This window comes from Eleutherodactylus coqui, chromosome 8 (genome assembly GCF_035609145.1).
Source record: "Eleutherodactylus coqui strain aEleCoq1 chromosome 8, aEleCoq1.hap1, whole genome shotgun sequence".
In the NCBI taxonomy this organism is placed as follows: Eukaryota; Metazoa; Chordata; class Amphibia; order Anura; family Eleutherodactylidae; genus Eleutherodactylus; species Eleutherodactylus coqui.
In genome coordinates, this window is record NC_089844.1 from 12,833,857 (window position 1) to 12,854,747 (window position 20,891).

Genomic DNA, 20,891 nt, shown 5'->3' on the forward strand with positions numbered 1-20,891 from the left:
GGTACGATTACAACAATACCAACATTATATATATATGTTTTTCGATTTTTGCACAATAAAAAACCTTTTTATTTTCCTTTGCGGCATTCAAAGTCATGTAACTTATTTTTTTTACGCTTTTTTTTAAACTATTTTTGACGTATTTTTTTACCATTTTATTTATTTTTCTGTACATTTTTTACATTTTTTGTACATCTCTGGCCTTAGAAGGTGCTCCCATCTTGACCAAACATATCGAGATGGGAACACTGCTGATTACAAGATGGCCAGGATGATGGAAACAGCTGATCATGGCTGAGCTGCACTTTTTCTGTTACTCCCATAAAAGTCAATGGGAGTTATGCTGTTTGTACAGTCTCCAAGTTACAGAAACAGCATAACTCAGTACTCTAGGCTGTTTCTGTCCTCCTGGACACCTTTGGCCACCACATTCAGAGTGGCTGGGGAGGGTGGAGGCCCTAACTCAAGATAGGTACAAGACCCGTGGGTGGTACTTCTACCTATCTTACGTTTCTGACATATCCTGTGAACATGCTATGAATCTCAGATGGGAAGACCCCTTTAATGTTCTGCCTATACCCCACCCAATGGTTTATTAGGCCAATAGACAAGATTTAAAGTGATCCTCCAGTTACAGGAAAAAAAACCTATCCTGGGACCGTAGGATGAGGGGGGTGTATTACCTGCAGTTGTTCTTCTCTGCTGTCCCTCCAATCCCTTAGTCTCAGGTCCTGTTTTAGGCGATCCAAGATGGCCGATGCAAACTTCAGACTACTAGAAGAGGTTATCCGAGTTATATAAAGCTTTTTTAAATGGATCCCCAAACGTGAAAAATAGCAAACAGCTGATATTCCCCATTCCCCCGCTCGCTCCCCTCCTCCAGCTCAGGTCTACTGGATGACAACATCTTTACCGGCTGAAGTCAGTATGAGGTGTCTACAAACGAGCTGCTGCAACCAATGACAACACTCAGTGATCATCGGTGAGCACTATCACTGGGTACAGCAGCAGGTCTATGGGATATCACAGTCTTACTGTAGCCTAATGGAGACCGAAGACCATGGCGGGGAATGAGCGGGGGAGCGATGAGTATCAGCTGTTTGTTATTTTTCACGATGACCCATTCAGAGGCATTTTATAAAACTTAGTCAACCCTTTTCATCCCCATAGTACATTGGAAGTGTTAGACTCCTAATGCACTATACCTGCTGTCTGATTAGCCACAGCTGCTCATGTGAGCAGCACTGGCCAATCAGAGAGCAGCGCGCAGCATGCATTAGGCAGATAGAAAATTGCTGCAGATATCTTGAACAGCTGAAAACAGGGCCTGATACCAGCGGATCAGAGGGGCGGCAGAGAAGAACAACTGCAGACACCTCTCCTATTCCTCCAGTATACCGGGAGGGTCGCTTTAAACTCGATTTACGCATATTGCGAATTTAGGCGTCCAAAATGAGATGGACGTCATTTTTGTAGCTAAAAAAAACTTTAAAAAGAATTAATGTTTTTATAAAACAGTAAAACTTTTGTCTATAGTTTACCCTCCTACTGCACTTAGATCTACGACATAAACTCAAATCGCAGTTATCACGCCGCAGAAGGAGCAGTTCAATGACAAATTCAACTCTGCTACATCTGTAAAAACAAGTGCCTGCTTAATCAAATATTCAGAGTTAACTTCACCGTAATTATACAAATGAATTCCGGAGCCGTTCTCAGATTACTAAAAACAATGTGACTGTTTATTCTTTGTATCTAATTGTTTCAGTGAAACATATCAGGTCGCCTTAAGGAGATTTTCCTGGTTATGTTTTTTTTACCCTTCCCTCAGCTGGAAAGATGCAAGTAGGGCAACAATTTAAAGGAATGATGCAGATTCTTCCAGGCAGGTTGAATGCTGCACAAAAAAGGAGGCTGTGCAGAACATGTGCAGATTACTGACAATCCCGGCATCTGTCTAATGAAGCTCTGCCGGGCTATTTTGATACATTTTTAGATTCTAATAAAGGGGAACAAGACATGAACTGTGCTCTGCAGAAAGTGCGAATGTATCTCCGGGCGGCTCAGCAAAAAGAAAAGTATTTAGTAGTTATTCTGCAACACTAATAGAGAACATTGTTAGTTTGTAACCGTAACTGATTATTTGGCCATTATAATGTTTTGGTGGGTCAGAGGGTATAAAAGTCCTGTTGTGCCAGCCAAGGATGTAGTTTGATCTGTAGGTTAGAGGAGAGGTGCACAATGTGGTCTAGAGAAGAGGTGAATAATATATACTAGGGTAGAGGTGGACAATATGTACTGAGGTAGAAGTGAACAATGTGGCCTTGAGAAGAGGCAGATCATAGGAGGCCTAGAGGAGAGGAGAAAAATTAGTCTTGAAGGAGAAGGAAGCCATATGGAGAGGTGGATCATGCATCCTGAAGCAGTAGTAGACCATGTTGGCTAGAGGAGAAGTGGATAATGTGTCCTGAGGACAAGTAGACCATGTGGCTTAGAGGACAGATGGATAATGTGGCTTAGAGGAGAGGAAGAAAATATGTCCCAAGGAGAAATACATCCTGTGGTACAGAAGATAGGAGGTAAATGTGTCCTGGAGAAGAGGTGAACATTGGGGACTAGAGAAGAGGTGAATAATGTGTTCTGGAAGAAAGGTAGACAATGTGGCCAAAAGGAGAGTTGGAAAATGCAGCTTAGAAAAATGGAAGACAATATGTCTTGGAAGAGAGGTGCATGAGGTGTCTTTGAGTAGAAGTAAACCTAGAGGAGATAATGTTGCTGTAACAGCCCCAAAGAACTTACTGTAACACGTATGGCTGTAAGGCCTAGTTTTGTCACAGTGATGCCAACACTCCAACTGGACCCACAGGATGGTATGCCGAAGAAATAACAGAGTCGAGTCCAGCAATAGTTTAGAAATCTGGGAGTGTACAGATTTACTAACTTTGATATTTGAAATACAAATTGAATTCACAGTTCTCCGTAAAAGTATTTGTAACAGGTACAGGAAGATGTAGCACTAAGCAGGTAATTGAACACGATGAGAAATACAGTGATAATGATTTGATTAAGACCTGACTTCGATGCTCTCTCTTTTCCTTTTTTTGTGGATTTATTTGTAAAACAATTTCCCCAGTAGCTGCTTTAGATGAAGGATTGATTTAAAGTTTAGTGAAGTGTATATGAAGCAGAGGGACAAGTGGCTGGAAGGCTAATCCTGGCTTTGAATTCACTGGGTAGCTATGACTCACTAACCTCAAAAAGGTTCTTCTCTCCTACTCCTGTGGGGTGCCAAGGGAACAGGTTTACTCCAAGCTCTACCTTGAACTGCTCCTATCTCCACCTCCTCTGACTACTCTCTCCTCTAACTACTCAGTGCCTCTTGCTTATATAACCTCTCCCAGTACTGCACTTTTTGGACTCCTCCTCTGCCTGCATAGGGATTAGTGAAGCTGATTCCCCGCCCTTGGGCTATGCGCCAGTGAAATTGAACCTGACTGTCAGCCAATGAGAGACCAGCTGATATTAGTGTTAAGCTCTAGGCTTAGAGAAGAAGGGGAGACACAGGTCTCTCCTACAGGTGCGACCTTCTACATCCATGGATGGCATATAGACAGGTGTAACAGGACAAGTGTGCTGTGAGTCTTCTGTAGGACCTGCTGGACCACTACATTGCCTACAGAATAGATGGACAATGTAGTCTGAAGGAAAGGTGGTAAATGTGGCTAAGAAGAGAGAAAGTAAATGTGGCCAAGAGAAGAGGTGGATAATGTTTCCTGGCGGAAGGGTTCACAGTCTGTCCTGGAGGAGAGATGGACAGTGTGTCCTGGAGGAGAGGTTGACAGTCTGTCCTTGAGGAGAGATGGTCAGTGTGTCCTGGAGGAGAGGTTGACAGTCTGTCCTGGAGGAGAGGTGGATGGTATTAGTGTATTTTGACGCCACCATGAACAAGGGGTGAAGTCAAGATTGACAGGGGGTGATGCCCCCTGTTGCTGATTGGCTAAAAATGTGGGTTTGCCTCAGGTCCTGGCAGCTAACAACACTGATGCTGCTGCTGGAATGCTGCACTCCTGGGACAAATCCCTTTGCACGGCTTAAGTAATCTTGGTTGCCTGCTGGCGTCAGGCTGCCCTGTATCTCCATAGGCTCCCGGCCCCACCTCCAGCCGTGCGTCGTTGCCTCCCGGCGGCCGCTGCAGGTGGCCATTCTGGCAGCTCAAACCCATTCCCTGACGGGCCGCGCTCCGTTGGCTGCTGGCGCCCGCTGCAGTCGGGCACTCTGCCGCATCTAACCTCTTCTCCCACTGGCCGCAGTCTGTTGGCTCCCGGCAGCCGCTGCAGGCAGCCCTTGTGGATGCTGTAACCCCTTCCACAATGCGCGTGCAGAAGGCGCCCACCCCGATTTCTGGTGAAGCACAGAGCGGGGTCGGGATGATGAAGGGCACAGGGGGGTGAAGCAGGTTTGTCCCCACCCCCCCTCCACATCTGTATTTGCGGTCATCAGCAGGCAGGGCAGCGCACCAGGAGTGCCTTTGCACCATGGACCGCTCCATGTATTTTTCTGCACATTGTAGGGACCATCCAGGACCTACTGTGGCTGGATGCTGTGCAGCCTATCAGCTATAGGGGGTGTCACCACCCTGTCAATCTTGACTCCACCAGGACTTCCTGGTAGCGTCAAGATACACTAATACTGAGGTGGACAATGTGTTCTGGAGGAGAGGTGGACAGTTTGGCCTAGAGAAGAGGTGGACAACGTGTCCCAGAGGAGAGTTTGACAGTCTGTCCTGGAGGAGAGGTGGACAGTGTGTCCAGGAGGAGAGGTGGAAAGTTTGGCCTAGAGAAGTGGTGGACAGTATGTCCTGGAGGAGTGGTGGACAATGTATCCTGGAGGAGAGGTGGACAGTGTGTCATGGGAAAAGGTGTACAGTGCGTCCTAGAAGAGAGGTGTACATTTTGATCTAGAGGAGAGGTGGACAGTGTGTCTTGGGGGAGAGGTGGACAGTGTGTCCTTCGGGAGAGGTGGACAGTGTGTCCTGGGGGAGAGGTTGACAGTGTGTACTGGGAAAAAGGTGGACAGTGTGTCCTGGAGGAGAGGTGAACAATGTGGTCTAGAGAAGAGGTGGAAAAATGTGTTCTGGAGGAAAGGTAGACAATGTGACCTAGACAAGACATAGACCATGTGGTCTAGAGCAAAGGTGGGTAATGTTGCCAACAGAAGAAGAAAGGCAGGCAGTGTGTCCTAGCAATAATTGATCTGTGAAGGTCCGCCAAGTGGGTTTCTTCTGCTGACTGAAGAACCTATGGTGCTCAATTGAGGACCACCGTCTCTTCTCAGACATGTGATGGTAGGTTCATTGGTCACATGGCCTGAGAACAGCTCGTTTCCATTCAAGTGGCACTGAGCTGTAATACAATCTATGCTATACAATGTACGGAACTGTGTCTGGTATGGACTAAAGTGACAGTGGCACTCACCCAAGACTTTAACAATGCGTCCATGTAAAAAAGTTCTCCCATGATAATATTTAATGACAAAATACTGATTTTGGAAAAAAATAAGGAACACAAGAAATAAGATGCTAAATGTATTTTCAAGCATGGGATTTTTTTTCATTAACAGGTAAACCAGAATAAAGAAGGAATAATAAATAAAACCAAGATCTCCGACAAGGGGAAAAAATTAAGGTAATGTCTGAATCAAATCAATAAAAATAACCTAAAATTTGTAATCTACTGTGATTATGCTGTGGAGGTCCCACAGGTAGGAAGATTAAAGAAGTTGTCCAGGACTTTATTATTGATTAGATATCCTCAGGATAGGTCATCAGTAGTTGATTGGTGGGGGTCCAACACTCGGGATCCTTTCCGGTCAGCTGTTCGTCAGGCATATTATCATTACTGACACAGCCGGAAGCAGGCAACTCTGTCCGCAGTGCCGCAGCCCAGGTTGGTATTGCAGACTCAACTCCTATTGAATTCAATGCAGTATCAACCAGGAGCACTATACCACGGACAGAGCTGTCTGCTTCCGTCTCTGTCAACAATCACAGCTGGCCCAATATCAGCTGATCAGCGGAGACCGGCATCAATTAATGACTTACACAGAGGATAGGTTATCGATAGTAAGGTTCCAGCCTACCTCTTTCACCCCTTAAGGCTGGGTTACAACTGGGCGTATTCCGTCGGAAATCCCGTGGTTTGGCCGCAGCAAAAACCGCGAGATTTCCGCCGGGAGAACCGCCGGGAGAACTCGCTCTTCTGCTGCGGCCGGCGCTCCCATAGACGAGAGCGAGGCCGCGGCGGAAATAAAAAAAAAATAGACATGCTGCATATTCTGAAGCCGCGGCTGCGGTCGCCGCAGCCGCGGTTCCAGCCTGACTTACCGCAGCGGATTGGCCGTCCCAATTTCTGAGAAATCTCGTCCACATGGCTGGCTAATCAAGAGATTAGCGGCCGCTGGCCGATTTGCCGCGGCAAAATTCCACGCGGAATTTCCGCGGCAAATCCGCCCTGTGTGAATGCAGCCTGAGGCCTCGGTCACACGGGTGATTTTCCGTGCAACTTGCGCCTGCGCATGCGATCTGCGATCTTAGAGAACCATTGCTTTGCAATGGTATCGGACACATGAGCGCTTTTTATGCACTCGTCCGATAAATTATAGAACAGAAATCGCAGATCGCACCTATCTGTGATCTGCGATTCCTGTCCTCTTCTCTATATGTGCTCAATGGGGCCGGCGACAGCAGCGCCGACCCCATTGAGAACATATAGTAGACAAATCATTCTCCTCTGCCACAGCTGTAACAGCTGTGGCAGAGAAGAATACTGTTTGCCCATTGAATTCAATGGAGCCGGCAATACAGCCGGCTCCATTGAATGCAATGGGCTGACGGCGATCACACAATGAATTTTCGGGAAGGGCTTAAAACTATAAGCCCTTCCCTGAAATTCATCCAGAAATGTGTAAAAACAAAAAAAAAATATATACTCACCTGGTCCCGGCAGACGGAGTTCAGCCTTGGCCGGCTGGCAGTTCTCCTGAACTGCTCTGAGTAGTATTCAGCAGCCGGGGATTTAAAATCTCCGCCTGCTGAATGAGCTGCCTCTGATTGGTCACAGCCCTGACCAATCAGAGGCAGCTCTCACTCACCCATTCATGAATTCATGAATGGGTGAGTGAGTGCTGCCTCTGATTGGCTCAGCGCAGGGACCAATCAGGGGCAGCTCTCAGCTGAATGACATGACAACTTTGTTCTATGGGTCAGTGCAATTACTACGATACCAAATTTATACAGTTTTTTTTTGCTGTACTACTTGTATATTTTTTTAAAGATATTTAATTTTTTTTAAATTATTTTCTGCCGCCATCTTCTGACTGAAGATTTTTATTTTTTTGTTAACATAGTTGTGCGAGGGCTCATTTTTTGTGGGACGTCCTGTACTTTCTATTGTTTCCATTTTGGTGTACATGTGACTTTTTGATCACAATTTATTACAATGCAGACAGGGTTACCAAAAAAGCGCAATTCTGGCGTTATTTTTTTTTCCTGATGACGTTCACCATGTGGGGTAAATAATGCATTACTTTTATAGATCAGACTTTTACAGATGCAGCAATACCAAATTTGTTTTTTTGCTTTATTATTTAGATGCCTTTATTATAAATATAGCAAAAGTTTTTTGTTTTTTTAAAACTTTCATTACCTTTTATTTTATTTAATAACTAGGAGATATACCCGTGTGATGCACAACGATTTCATGAATAGCAGTCCTGGAATATACAAAGTGGGCCACAAAAATGAGCCCAGCACCACACTGTTATGGAAGCTGTCCAAAATAAAATCTGTGTTGCCCCTAGCAACCAATCACAGTGCAGCTTTAATTTTACTTCAACTGTGTAAGAAATAAATAAATCTTACTTTTTGGATAGTGGCAACATATTCCGCAGCGCTTTCAAGTAATTTTTTATTACCCCCCACCAAGCTGGGTACTCGTTTTACCAACCTCAGAAGGACAGAAGGCTGAGTCAACCTTGAGACGGCAATCTGAACCAGGCAAGGATTGAACTTGCAACCTGCAGGTCGTGAGCAAGAGCTTAAGACTGCATTTCTGCTGCCTTAGTGCTCTGCACCACATGAGGCTTGAAATGAAAACTAAGCTGTGATTGGTTGGTATTGGCAACAAAAATTACAGGGGAAGTCGGTGAGTTCTCGATTTTTACTTATGCCAGTATTTATCGCCTGGTAATCAAGAACGCTTGTGCAAAATGTCACTCAAATCGGACCAGAACTGTGGATTTATTAATGACATAAACAAACAAACAGATTTTGCATTTTTTATATAACATTAATAAAACCCTTTTAAAACTAATTTTTACAGTTTTTTTAAGCCCCCATAGGGAACAAGAACCCTATTGGCCCCGTCAATCATCTATTGATGACTTATCCACATGTTGCAGTAAACAATAACAGTCTTTACTTGGCAGTTGAATTAGCGATCCAGAACTTTGTTTAGAACAGTTTAATAACTTTGGAACACAGTTTCAGCACTTGGCTACACTGTCATGGCTTCCCAGAATTGGTGTGGCTCCAAGACACACTAATGGATCACAAGAGTATGCCATTTTCAGTCTTTATGGTGAAAGAGGCCTCCACATTTTCGACAAGAGACAGGTGAACAACTAGAATAGCTTCAGGATTGCAGGCCAAGGCTCCTGGGCTTTCTCACAGTGCAGCAAGCCAGACCCGCGGAATGTGCACTTGGCAAGGGCCGTGGAAATTTTGCTAGCCAGGGTGGCGCTACTGCTCCTCTTCCTTTGAGACATGGCCTGGCGTCCGTGCTGCACAGTGGCAAACAGATGTTACGCCTTGGCAGTCCTTAACCCAAGGTGCTACCTGCAGAGTGGAGTATGGTAAGATGGTAATTCCCAGTGAGGTGCAACCCCCCGGAGTCAGGTAAGGTAAGTTGGTGTTTTGTCGTAACGCTCATCTGTAAAGGTGTAGGGACCCGTTTTGGAAAAAATAATAATGATAAAAATGGGAGAAATAAACCAAAAAATGGGTGTCATAGTCCTTTTTCCTGTAGGGTGTAGTGTGGTACCACAGTGCAGATGTTAGGTTGGTGGGGAAAAACTCCATGAAAATTTTATTGGAGGGAGAGTTCTTTCATAAGGACACAGCATACAAATACCTTTTACGTGATTTCGAGATACAAACTTAAATCTACTTTGCTTATCTTCAAGATGACTATAGACATTGACTTGACTTTTACCTTGTTCTGTTATCTGATATTATCTGACTGGGGACCTAGGTTACTCTTTCTTTCCTGGTCTTTGCTCTCTGACCTATGTAGCTTAATCTTTGGTCCTGACTCTTCTCCCTTCCAATGGTACTGATCCTTCACTGTAGTCCTACACTGTAGTCCTTCACTGTAGTCCTACAACTTCTAGCTCTCCCTCCTTCTCTGACATGGAGATGATGTTAGTACTCACACGTTGTCTCCCCACTGCACTGGCTCCCATGTCCTTAGCTTTTTGCTCCTCTCCTTCTCCACTCCTCCTCCACAACTCTCCTATACTCCAACTTTCTCCAGACTCTCTAAGCTTCACCCCCTCTCTCCTTTTATTCTATCACTGTAGCCCAACCCATGCAAGGGAGACATTATCCAATCATGGGCCCTCTTTCCTCCTGCTACCTGACCAACCACTCCCCTAGGCTGTTGCTAGGTGATCTGTAACCCTATAATGATGAGAAACCTGTCAGTGATACCTTTCACAGTACCGGAATCACTGCAGAAATTCCACAGCATTCACATTACAAGACAAGACAATGAGATGTAACAAATCTTCACACGTTGCAGATTTCTTCTGCTGCAGAAAAGGAGGAATTTTGAAATTCTGTCATGTCTATTTATGCTGAAGAAACTGCACATATCTGTGTGAACACTGCATTTGAATTTGTTGATGTTTGAAAATAAAGTTTCCTAGTGTGACCTCCGTGCAAGAACCACCACAGCACAAAAACACAAGACATTGTGCGGCAGAAAATCTGTACATAGAAATGCAACTATACATACAACACCCACAACTTAAAAAGCAGTCAGTTCCGCAAAGCTTGTGAACTTGAGCCACCTGCGGAAACGCAGCATAAGTTGCAAAGCAGAATTTTCATCATTTGTGAAAGTAGCTTGAAAGAAAATCTGTCCCTGTTGTCTATACCAACTAGAGTTGCCACCTGGCTGGTGACTTACTGGTAATAAAGTGAAAAGCCCAGTGCCGGTATTTACTTTTTTCCTGACCATATTAATGGCCGGTAAGACATAATTATCAGCTGAGAGCGGAGCGGCAACCTCACAACATGTAGTATCTCTGTCTCCTGCCTCCATTGCTGTAATTAGAGCTGTAACACCCCACCCCCTGGGGGACACTTGGGAACACTGTTACTGCTGCAGAAACTGTAGGGCAAGTGTCAGAAAAGCTAAAGCTAATAATGAATTAAGGCTTGTAAGAGAGGCCAAAAGCAATAAAAAAAGGATTTGGGGTGTATGTCAAAAGCAAAAGAAAAGTCAAAGATGCTATTGGATGCTTACAAGATGAAAATGATGAACTGGTTAAGAATGATGTTGAGAAGGAGGAACTTTTGAATTCCTATTTTGTATCTGTTTTTTCTCAGAAAGTAGATGTAACATCAACTGATCTTGCCTGTGCTATTGGGGAAATACAAGAATGCAGGCTATCTATAAGCAGAGAGATGGTGAGGAAACACTTAGCTAACTGAAATGAATTCAAGTCTTAAAGTCCAGATGAATTACATCCTAGGATACTAAAGGAAGCAGTGGAGGTAATTGCTGAACCCCTTGCCAGAATCCGTGAAAATTCTTGGAGAACAGGAGAAGTCCTAGAAGATTGGAAAAGGGCAATTGTTGTCCCATCTTCAAAAAGGGAAGAAGGTGGATCCAGGAAACTACAGGCCTGTGAGTTTGGCTTCTAGACCGGGAAAGATCTTTGAACAAATTATTAAACATCATGTATGCAAGTACTTGGATAAGAATGGAGTAATTAACCAGAGCCAGCATGGGTTTGTAACAAAGAAATCACGCTAGACAAATATAATCTCCTTCTATGACAGAATCACTGACTGGGTTTGATCAGGGAAATGCGGTGGATATAGAATATTATGGTGGGATTATTAGTGGATAATTGATTTTTATTTTTTTAGTTTGGGCCCGATTTTTAGTAGTGAATAGCGAGGTGCTGAATAACACACGGAGCCAGATATTCTGCTTAACTTGTAAACTGGGAGCTTACTAAGAATTTTTTTTCTCCACCCCTCTTCATATTTACCTATCTTTATCTCTTTATCTCCCTCTCTTCATCTCAGCTCTCTTATCTTTCCTCTACTCACTGTCACAGCTGACTCCCCTTCTCTGTTTCTCACTGTTTCTCTCTTGTTTCTCTGCTTCTCACTAGCTTCTCCCTGTTTTTCTGCTCTCTCCCTGGCTTCTCTCTTGTTTCTTTTCTACTCTCCTGCTTCTCTCTTTCCTTCTCTTCTGTGACTATTTATCGCCTCTGTCTCCTGACCAGTCTGTCTGCAGCCAATCACAACATACTTAGTTGCTAGGCTACTTGCATGATCTGAGCAAAATGACTCAGATTAAACTCCTGGGGCCAGTTATTATATTACTGGTCCCCACAGCTAAACAGCTATGTGCAGTGCCTTATTTCAGGCCACTACATCTCCCCCTTGTTTGAGAACAGCAATCGTCAGCATTTTTTTTCTTCAAGGACAGAGCAGGTGGATGGCTGGAGAAAATGACAAAATGTGTGGGATACTAAAGTCGACTAGAATCTAGCAAAGGATTTGAAGAGGGGCAAAACCACCTACTTGAAAATAGCTATGGGGCCCCTACACGTATTCTCCCCACAGTCAAAAAAAAGTGGATTTCTGAAGTTTCATATACAACAACATTATGCTTATCAACATTTGGCATACTTAGACATTTTTGATACAATTCCACCAGGTGAGAGCAAAAATTGGGGTTATGCAGGCATGTACACTACAATCTTTATACTTGATTCAGATGGAGCTTCTTCTTTAGAGCCTTTGTCCTTCTTATTGTACTTGGAACAACAAAACCTAACTAGGGTTCAGGCAGTCCATCTAAGAACCCTGGTAGACAGCCACACTACTACTAGCTAAGGGTATCGTCCCAAGGCACAACTTGGGGCGCACAGACCATACATATCCCTTGTGCCGGCTGTAACAATTTTTGAGATACAGGATGTGGGAGATAGTCTTTTACAAAACAGGAACTGTGAACTGGGGTTAACGAATCTCTGAATAGTTCTTCAGGGTAGCAAAACTTAAACGTTACTATAAACTTAATTGAGTCATCTCTTAAGGCACAAAACCTGAACGAAGAGGTTTGAACGTTTTTTTGTCTTTTTTAAGGAACACTTGAATAAATTAACTAAATGATAATAAAGATAGAATTCTATTACATGGCTTCGGGTTCTTTAGTAGTCCTCATCCTCAAAGTGAATTATAGGTTTTCCAAAGGTACTTCTTTGTGAGCGTTTGGTGATGTTGACAGCCCGTTTTCGCTAGAACTACGTACATCAGGTAACCTACACATTGCTGTCACTGCAGTTTCATTCACATTGGGTGATTCAACAGATACTGCCGGGATATAATCCAATAAGCTTGGTCCAACCAAAGTCATCGCAGGGCTTAAGTACCATGTTAGGGGGTGGTTTATGTCAAAATCATCAATGTTTCTTGTACTTTCAGTTCTCTTCATTGGGTTTGGTGTAGTTTAGCCTTTTTCTGTTGTATCTATCGAAGTAGGGTCCAGTAGACAAAGTTTTAAACCATTTCGGTGAACCAATTTTGGGACTCTTCCGTCTTGAGAAATGCGATACAGGTCTTTTTCTGGAAAGGGTGATCCTAATATGGTGTAAGGTACTGCTTTCCATCTGTCGTCTAGCTTTTCTGTTCAGTGTTCTTTTTTTAGCCACACTTTTGTTCCTTTTGTTAGTGGTTCAGCCTTGGCTTGCAAGTTTAAATCTTGCTCTTGTCCTTTATGAACTTGCTCCATGCGAGTGTCTACAATTTTGTAGATCTTAAATCCATTCTGTGGTGGGTAAAGGATTTGGATCTTCAGACACTTGTACTCCCATTGACAGATCAGCAGGCAATTTCCCTTGTCGACCAAACATGAGATAATAAGGAGTGTATCCCATTGAACAGTGGATGGTGTTGTTGTGTACATAAATTAATTCAGGTAGTAAACCCGGCCAATCACTTCTCTTGGAGGTTGGTATGGTACGTAATAGATTTAGTATAGTCTGGTTCATTTTCTCACAGACTCCATTTCCCTGAGGATGATATACTGTTGTTCTGATCTTGGTGCATTGATACAGTTTACACAATTCTTCAAACAGTTGAGACTCAAATGCAGTTTCTTGATTGGTGAGAATCTTTTATGGTGTTCCATAAGGCATTAAGAAGTATTTCCAAAGCGTTTTGGCTGCTGTTTTGGCAGTTAAGTCTCTTACAGAAATTGCTACTGTGAACTTGGTGTAGTGGCCTATCATGGTAAGCAAGTAGGTATAGTCACTCCTACTCGGATTAATCTTCAAGTGGTCAAGGGCAAGCAGTTCTAATGGTTTCTTTGTCACTATTGGGTATAAAGATGCTTTTTGGTCAGCTTTGTTGTTTTTACTTTTCGCACATGTTTGGCACTCTGAACACCATGTCTTTGTATCTCTTCTCATTCCTATCCAGTAGAATCTTATCAGAATGGTATTCTCTGTTCTGTGCACTCCAAAGTGCCCAGATTGGTCATGGTACGCTGTTAGTACAAGATGTGCATCTCTTCGTGGAATGAGGATTTGGTGTATCTTCTAATAGGTGATAGGATCTATGGTTCCTCTGTCTAATAGACCTCTCTTTACGGAGTCTTTTTCCTTGCTGCCACAACGGGTAAAACTCTGGATCTGCTTTCCCATTTCTCACTCTGACAGGTACAGTACTATGGGTCAAGAACAGACTTAGCTCTCCTAAGGTGCGACTTTCCATTTGAAGATCAAACCACTGTTTTTCTTCCACAGGTTTGTCTTCATTAGTACTGGCAGTTTGGATAACGTTCTGTTGTACATTGTAGCAACCAAAGTCAGGCATCTCTATCTCCACCTATTGATATTCTTCTTCCATGGAGCAATCTATTGATGCAGGTTGTGTAGATCAGCATTGGCATTAGTCTTTCCAGCTCTATATTTGATGGTAAAGTTGAAGTTGGCTAGCCGTGAAGCCCATCTCTGTTCAAGAGCTCCCAATTTTGCTGACTTTAAATGTGCAAGAAGCTTGTTATCTGTGTAAGCAATGAATGTGGATATGATCAAGTAGTCTTTGAACTTCTCCGTCACAGCCCATACAAAAGCTAAGAGTCCCAATTTAATTAAGCTGTAGCTCTGGTCATTTCTTTCTGCTCCTTTCAAAGAATGGCTTGCAAATTATATTACTCTCCTTTTATCACCTTGGACTTGACTTAATACTGCACCCAATCCTCACTTACTCGCATCAGTGTATACTCAAAAGGGTTTGTTGTAATCTGGATATCCCCATACAGGAGAAGATATTAACTAATTTTTCAGGATTTCAAAAGCTTCTTGTTGTTCTTTCTCCCATGTGACGTAGACGTTTTTTCTGCAATTTTGTTTTGACGTTCCCTGGATCAGTTCGTGTAATAGTTCAGAAATTCTGGCGATATTGGGGATAAATCTTCAGTAGTATCCTGCAAATCCTAAAAAAACTCATCACTTGTTTAACAGTTTGGGGTATTGGCCATTCTTGTACTGTTGCAATCTTCTCTGGATCGTGTCTAACTCCTTCCATACTCACGACATGTCCTAAGTATCGTACTTGCATTTATAACAGATGACATTTGGATGGCTACACCTTAAGGCGATGGCAAACTAGTATCTCGACTACTTCAGCCAGGTGTTTCAGATGGTCGTCGTAATTCTTTGAGTATGTGATGATATCATCCAGATATAGAAGCATTGTTTCAAAATTCTTATGCCCAAGCATCTTTCCATGAGTCTTTGAAAAGTGCCACGAGCACTACATGGGCCAAAGGGCATAGAATTGAACTTGTATAGCCCAATTGGGGTAGTAAAAGTTATTTTCTCTTTGTCCTCTTGAGCCATGGGTACTTGCCAGTATCCACTAGTCAAATCTAGGGTGGAGAAGTAAGCTGCTGACCCCAAACCAGTGAGGGATTCTTTGGTTTGGGGCAAAGGATAGTCATCTTTATGTGTGATATTGTTCAGTTTTCTATAATCACACTTTGAGCTGCAATAATACCTCGATGATGACTCCAATTGAAGCTGCTCTACGAGGGCTTGGTAATCCCTTTCTTTGAGACCTGGTCTTCAAGTCCCGGGTTTTAAAGTTATCAGTCTCACGTCTTTTATTCTTTTCACGTCCTACTTGACCTTTATCATTGGTGAACTTCTGATGGGCGGACAAGACTTTCATAGCCTGATGTAAAGCTTGTTGCTGGGCTTGTGAAGCAGAAGGAATGGAGTTTCGTAAGGCTTCCAGCATTTCTCTACGGCAATTTCTAAGAATGTTCATGCCCAAAATGATGACTGGAGCATTAATCTCTGCTACTTCTGGGACTAACATTCCTTGATGGGGCAGTTCTTGATTCCCAGTCATCACCATAGCCTCCCAGTAGCCTACTAAGGGAACATTTTGTAAATTGGTAGCGACGACATTCATAACTTGGTCAGGAGGTTGTACTAATTCTTCTAGGGACCAATACTTCTGAAATATGGCTACATGTATGGTCGTCACCTGACATCCTATATACAGTAGCGCTGGAAAAGGTATGCCATTGAGGTGGATGATACCCTCTGGGCAGGGTCCCACATACTTTAAGAACCGTCTTGGGATTTCAGGACTACTCTTGGTTTCCTTGAAGGATGGTCCTTGGCCTCAGGGGGTATCTGTTTAAATGCCAACAATTTTTTTCGGTATGCCCTCTCTTCTGGCAATACCTGCAGATAACTGGGCCTGGTCTACTCCGTCGTATTCTGGTAGACATAGTAGCTGGATGGGAATTACTCTTCTGTGACAGGACTATTGAGTCCTCTTGCCTGTCTAAGCTCGCCTGCAGTTCTTCCATTTTCTTACAGAGGGAGGATACACTACAGGCTACTGCTGCAACGTCCTTCTGTACAATGTCGAGGATCTCCTTCTCCAACTGGCTCTGACTTGCTTGTAACACCAGGACATTCTTGGGGGATTCTGTAGATAAATTTTCTTTCCTCTTATAGGGAGAGGCCTCTGACATTGTGTCAATCCCTGTCCGGACTTCTCTGCCTAGCACCTGTATGGCCAGTTCCTTAAAGTCTAGGAAAGAGAGACCCGTGTTCTGGACGGATAGCATGCGCAGCTTTCTTTTCAATGCTTTTGTTGCTGCACATTCCATAAATTGTTCACGTAGCATCTGATCTGCTCCTATCACTACTACTAAATCTGTGTGGATCATGGCCTTCATGCCTTCTTGTAGCGACAGTGTGTATTCTTGGACCATTTCAAATTATTTCTGTCTTCTGTTAAAGAAACATTGTTTTTCTCCGGATGTGGTGTTGGTCTCAAAGATGCTCTGCAGTCTCTGAAAAATCTGATCCGCCATTTTCCTATGTTCTCTAGGCCATGATTTGACCTCTCTAGCTGTGGCACCTTCTAATTAGCCCACTAACATCTCCAGCTTTTGTTCATTAGTGAGAGGGCTCAGACGGTATACCACTTTCATCCTCTGCTTGAACTCAGTAATATGGCATATTTTTCAGGCCATTACATAAGTAAGGTAAAGCATTTGACAAAGTATCTCATACCATACTTATTTAAAAAAATGACTAAATCTGGGATTAACAAGAAAACTTGTTAGATGGATTCACAACTGGCTGAGTGATCGTACTCAAAGAGTGGTCATAAATGGCTGCACATCCAAGTGGAAGAATGTATCAAGTTGGGGACCACAAGGCTCTGTCCTGGGCCCAGTGTTGGTCAACATTGTTATAAATGATCTGGAGGAGGAAATTGATGGGAAACTGATCAAATTTGCCGACAACACAAAGCTAGGAGAGATAGCTAACACTAGGGAAGAGAGAGTATTCAAAAAGATCTAGACGCGCTTGAACAGTGGGCGGCAACTAACAGAATGGTATCTAGCAAGGAGAAATGCAAAGTCCTACATCTTGCCAAGAAAAAGGAGAAAAGCACATACAGAATGGGAGTCATTGGAGTAAGCAGCAGCACATGTGAAAAAGACTTGGGTATACTAATAGATCATAGACTCAACATGAGTCAACAATGTGATGCAGCAGCCAAAAAGGCAAACACAATTCTGGGATGTATTAAGAGAAGCATAGAGTCTAGATCACGTGAAGTAATTATCCACCTCTACTGTTCCTTAGTCAGACCTCATCTGGAATACTGTATGCAGTTCTAGGCACCCCACTTTAAAAAAGACATAGACAAACTGGAGCAAGTTCAGAGAAGAGTTACCAAGATGGTGAGCGGTCTGCAAATCATGTCCTATGAAGAACGGTTAAGGGATCTGGGAATGTTTAGCTTGCAAAAGAAGGCTGAGAGGAGACTTAATAGCTGTCTACAAATATCTGAAGGGCTGTCACAGTGCAGAGGGATCAGCCCTATTCTCATTTGCACAAAGAAAGACTAGAAGCATTGGGATGAAACTGAAAGGGGGAGACACAGATTAGATATTAGACAGTGAACCTGATCAATGAGTGGAACAGGTTACCACGGAAAGTGGTGAATTTTTCTTGAATAGAAGTGTTCAAACAAAGGCTGGACAGGCATCTGTCTGGGATGATTTAATAAGTCCTGCATTTAGCAGGGAGTTGGACCTGATGCCCTGGAGGTTCCTTCCAACTCTACCATTCTATGATTCTACTGGAGCCACTAGTGGGCACACTATGACTATTCGGGTTACTACTGGGTGCACTATTATGGGGCCACCACTACTAGGCGCACTGTTGCTATTGGGGTCACTACTGGGGACACAATACTACTGGGTCACTGTTACTACTGGGGCCACTTTTCCAGAACACTGTTATTATGGGGGCCACTATTACTACTGGGGTCACTACTGGGTGCACTATTGCTACTGAGGCCACCATTATTAACAGCACTGTTACTATTGGGGCCACTACTGAGGCCACTATTAATGGGGACACTGTTACTACTGTGGCCACTACTGAGAGCACTATACTACTGGGGTTACTAATGGGGACACTATTACTACTGGGAACAATATTGAGGACACTACTACTAATGGGGCCACTACTGGGGGTGCTGTTACTACTGGTGGCATTATTGGGGTTACTATTACTACTGGGGCCACTAGTAGGGGCACTGTTACTATTGGGGGCACTATTACTACTTGGGAAACTACTGGGTGCACTATTACTATTGGAGCCGCCACTACTAGGGGCACTATTACTATTAGGGGCACTACTGGGGACACTATTACTACTGGGGCTATTACTGAGGATACTGTTACTCCTGGGACCACTATGGGGACGCTATTACTACCGGGGCCACTATAGGGACACTGTTACTACTCAGCAGTATAAGAAATAAAAACAGCTCTGTGATTGGTTGCTATGGGCAGCAAAAATGGATTTTCTTTTAGGCAGTTTTCCTAACCATGCGGTGCCAGCTACTTTTCTGTGGCCCTCTGTACAACTTAGACTTGTTACCACTAAGACATATTCTGACCCTTCCGTAATAAACATAGAGCAGTCAGAACTGGAGGTATTTTCTCCTCTTCATAACTGCTCCCCTTCTTACTCTACACTAAAAACTCCACAACTTCTGGCTTTTAAAGTGGGGTAGGCCACAGCTTTATTAACTTTAACTAGTTAAACATTTAATAACTTTTATTAACTCTTTACATGCTTCATTAGAAAACCCCACTTCTCTCTTGGAATCCACAAAGGTGTCCATAAGCCCCGATCTCCTTGGGCTGCTACTCACCTTTGTCAATTACCCTTGCTGGCATGGAAAGATCTTCAGCCACAAAGGGTGTGGCATACCCCCTATGAGGCACGCAGCCCACTCCCACCAGCCTACAGTACGCTGCTTCCAAGCCATCCTGCAAGCCCGATAGAAAAATGTTGAAACCAATGTTGTAGAGATGCACCCTCTCATCTCTCAATACATCCCACTCTGTACCCTCTAATTCCCAATGATGAAACCGCTATCCCCCCAATGATTAAACAAACTTTAAAATCTTCACGTTGACCACTTTCCTCACTCGATCAATAGCCTCCATATTTTGTGCGCCTCTCCAACTCTTCTCCTGACAATGTCAGACCAAACTAACACCGCATCTTGAAACTGTGGCTGCATCTCAGTATATCTTCTGTTTTAAGATAACCAATAGTTCTCCTCATTTAACTCTTCCCAGATCAATGCCGCCGGCATCTATGAGCAGAATCCCTCTGCGTGGTGTGCAACTGCTGATTCGCTGTACCTCGTGTAACTGCTTGGACTACTGCAATCCTCTAATAGCATGCCACTGCACCATCGCTCCGTCCAGGCCCAGATTCCTTGAGGGGAGTTGAAAATATTTACCCCCGCCCTCTGAGATGCCCCACGATGTTCTGGTCTTCCAGGACCCGACGCTGTTCTTTGCGCATGCGCACTAGACGTCATACGACGGGCGCGTGTTCAGAAGGACTCGCGCCCCTGGAAATTTAAAATCCCTCTGCTCCCGGCCAGGAGCCGGGAGCAAAGTGATGTCACCAATGGATAAAAGTGATCATTTAAAGTAAAAAAAAAGATTTAAAAAAGTTTAGGTTTCATCTCCCCTCACGGATCAACTGTGATTACGTAAAAGTAAAACAAATTTGAAAATTTCACCTCCCGTCATGGATGCGATCCGTGAGGGAAGGTAAATTACTTACCTAAGGCCTCCAGTGATGTCCCCCAAAGGGATCTTTATCCACAGACCTTTCCCCACCTTCAGCACATGCACCCGTCGGCAAAGTGGCGATCATAAGCGCAGAAGCTAGGGAGGGTCCGGGAAATTTAAAATATCCATGCTCCTGGCTACTAAAGGTAGCCAACAGCCTGGAGCAGTGACTGAGGGACGGATATTGGCGATCACGTAAAAGTTAAAAAACTGTTGTCAGTTTGGGCCCGTTGTGCATGCAGACAGAAGATTAGGGCCACAATGGGTATGTTTCTGAGCACAGGACAAACAAGGGGATCGATTTTGGGGTGAAAGTCTACATTCATATGTGTGCTGTACAAGAAAAAAGTGCTTTTAAAATGATAATTGCCAAAAAAATGAAAATCCTAATTTTTTCCTTCTGCTTTGCTTAGATTCATTCAAAAACTATGGAGTGAAAATACACAGTACACCCCTAGATGGATTCGTTAAGGCATCTAGTTTTCAAAATGGAGCTATTTGTGGGGGTTCTCTATAGTTTTGGCCGCTCAAGGGCTCTACAAGTGGGCAATGGGGCCTAAACACCTTCATCAAAATGTCTGTTCTGAAAGCCACCGGATGCTCCTTTCAGTTTGGGCCCCGTTGTGCATCCAGACATAAGATTAGGGCCACAATGGGGATGTTTCAGAGCACAGGACAAACAGGGGGATCCATTTTGGGGGGTAAATCCTCATTTCCATGTGCTCTATAGAAAAGAAATGTCTTTAAAATGACATATTTGCAAAAATATGAAAATTCATTGATTCAATATCTAAGTTGCATTAACTCCTGAAAAAACTAAGTGGTAAAAATCCTCCTGACCCCCTTAGTGAATACATTAAGGGGTGCAGTTTATAAAAT

At 43.6% G+C, this 20,891-nt stretch overlaps 1 protein-coding gene across 1 annotated transcript in view; it reads left to right on the top strand.

Annotated features, from left to right (window-relative positions):
• Positions 1–20,891, top strand: part of ARHGAP15 (Rho GTPase activating protein 15) — a 730,617-nt gene that overhangs the window by 114,418 nt on the left and 595,308 nt on the right. The window contains exon 5 of the mRNA XM_066575178.1: positions 5,620–5,684. Within this exon, the coding sequence (XP_066431275.1) occupies positions 5,620–5,684 (65 nt within the window). The remainder of the gene's footprint in view (positions 1–5,619; positions 5,685–20,891) is intronic.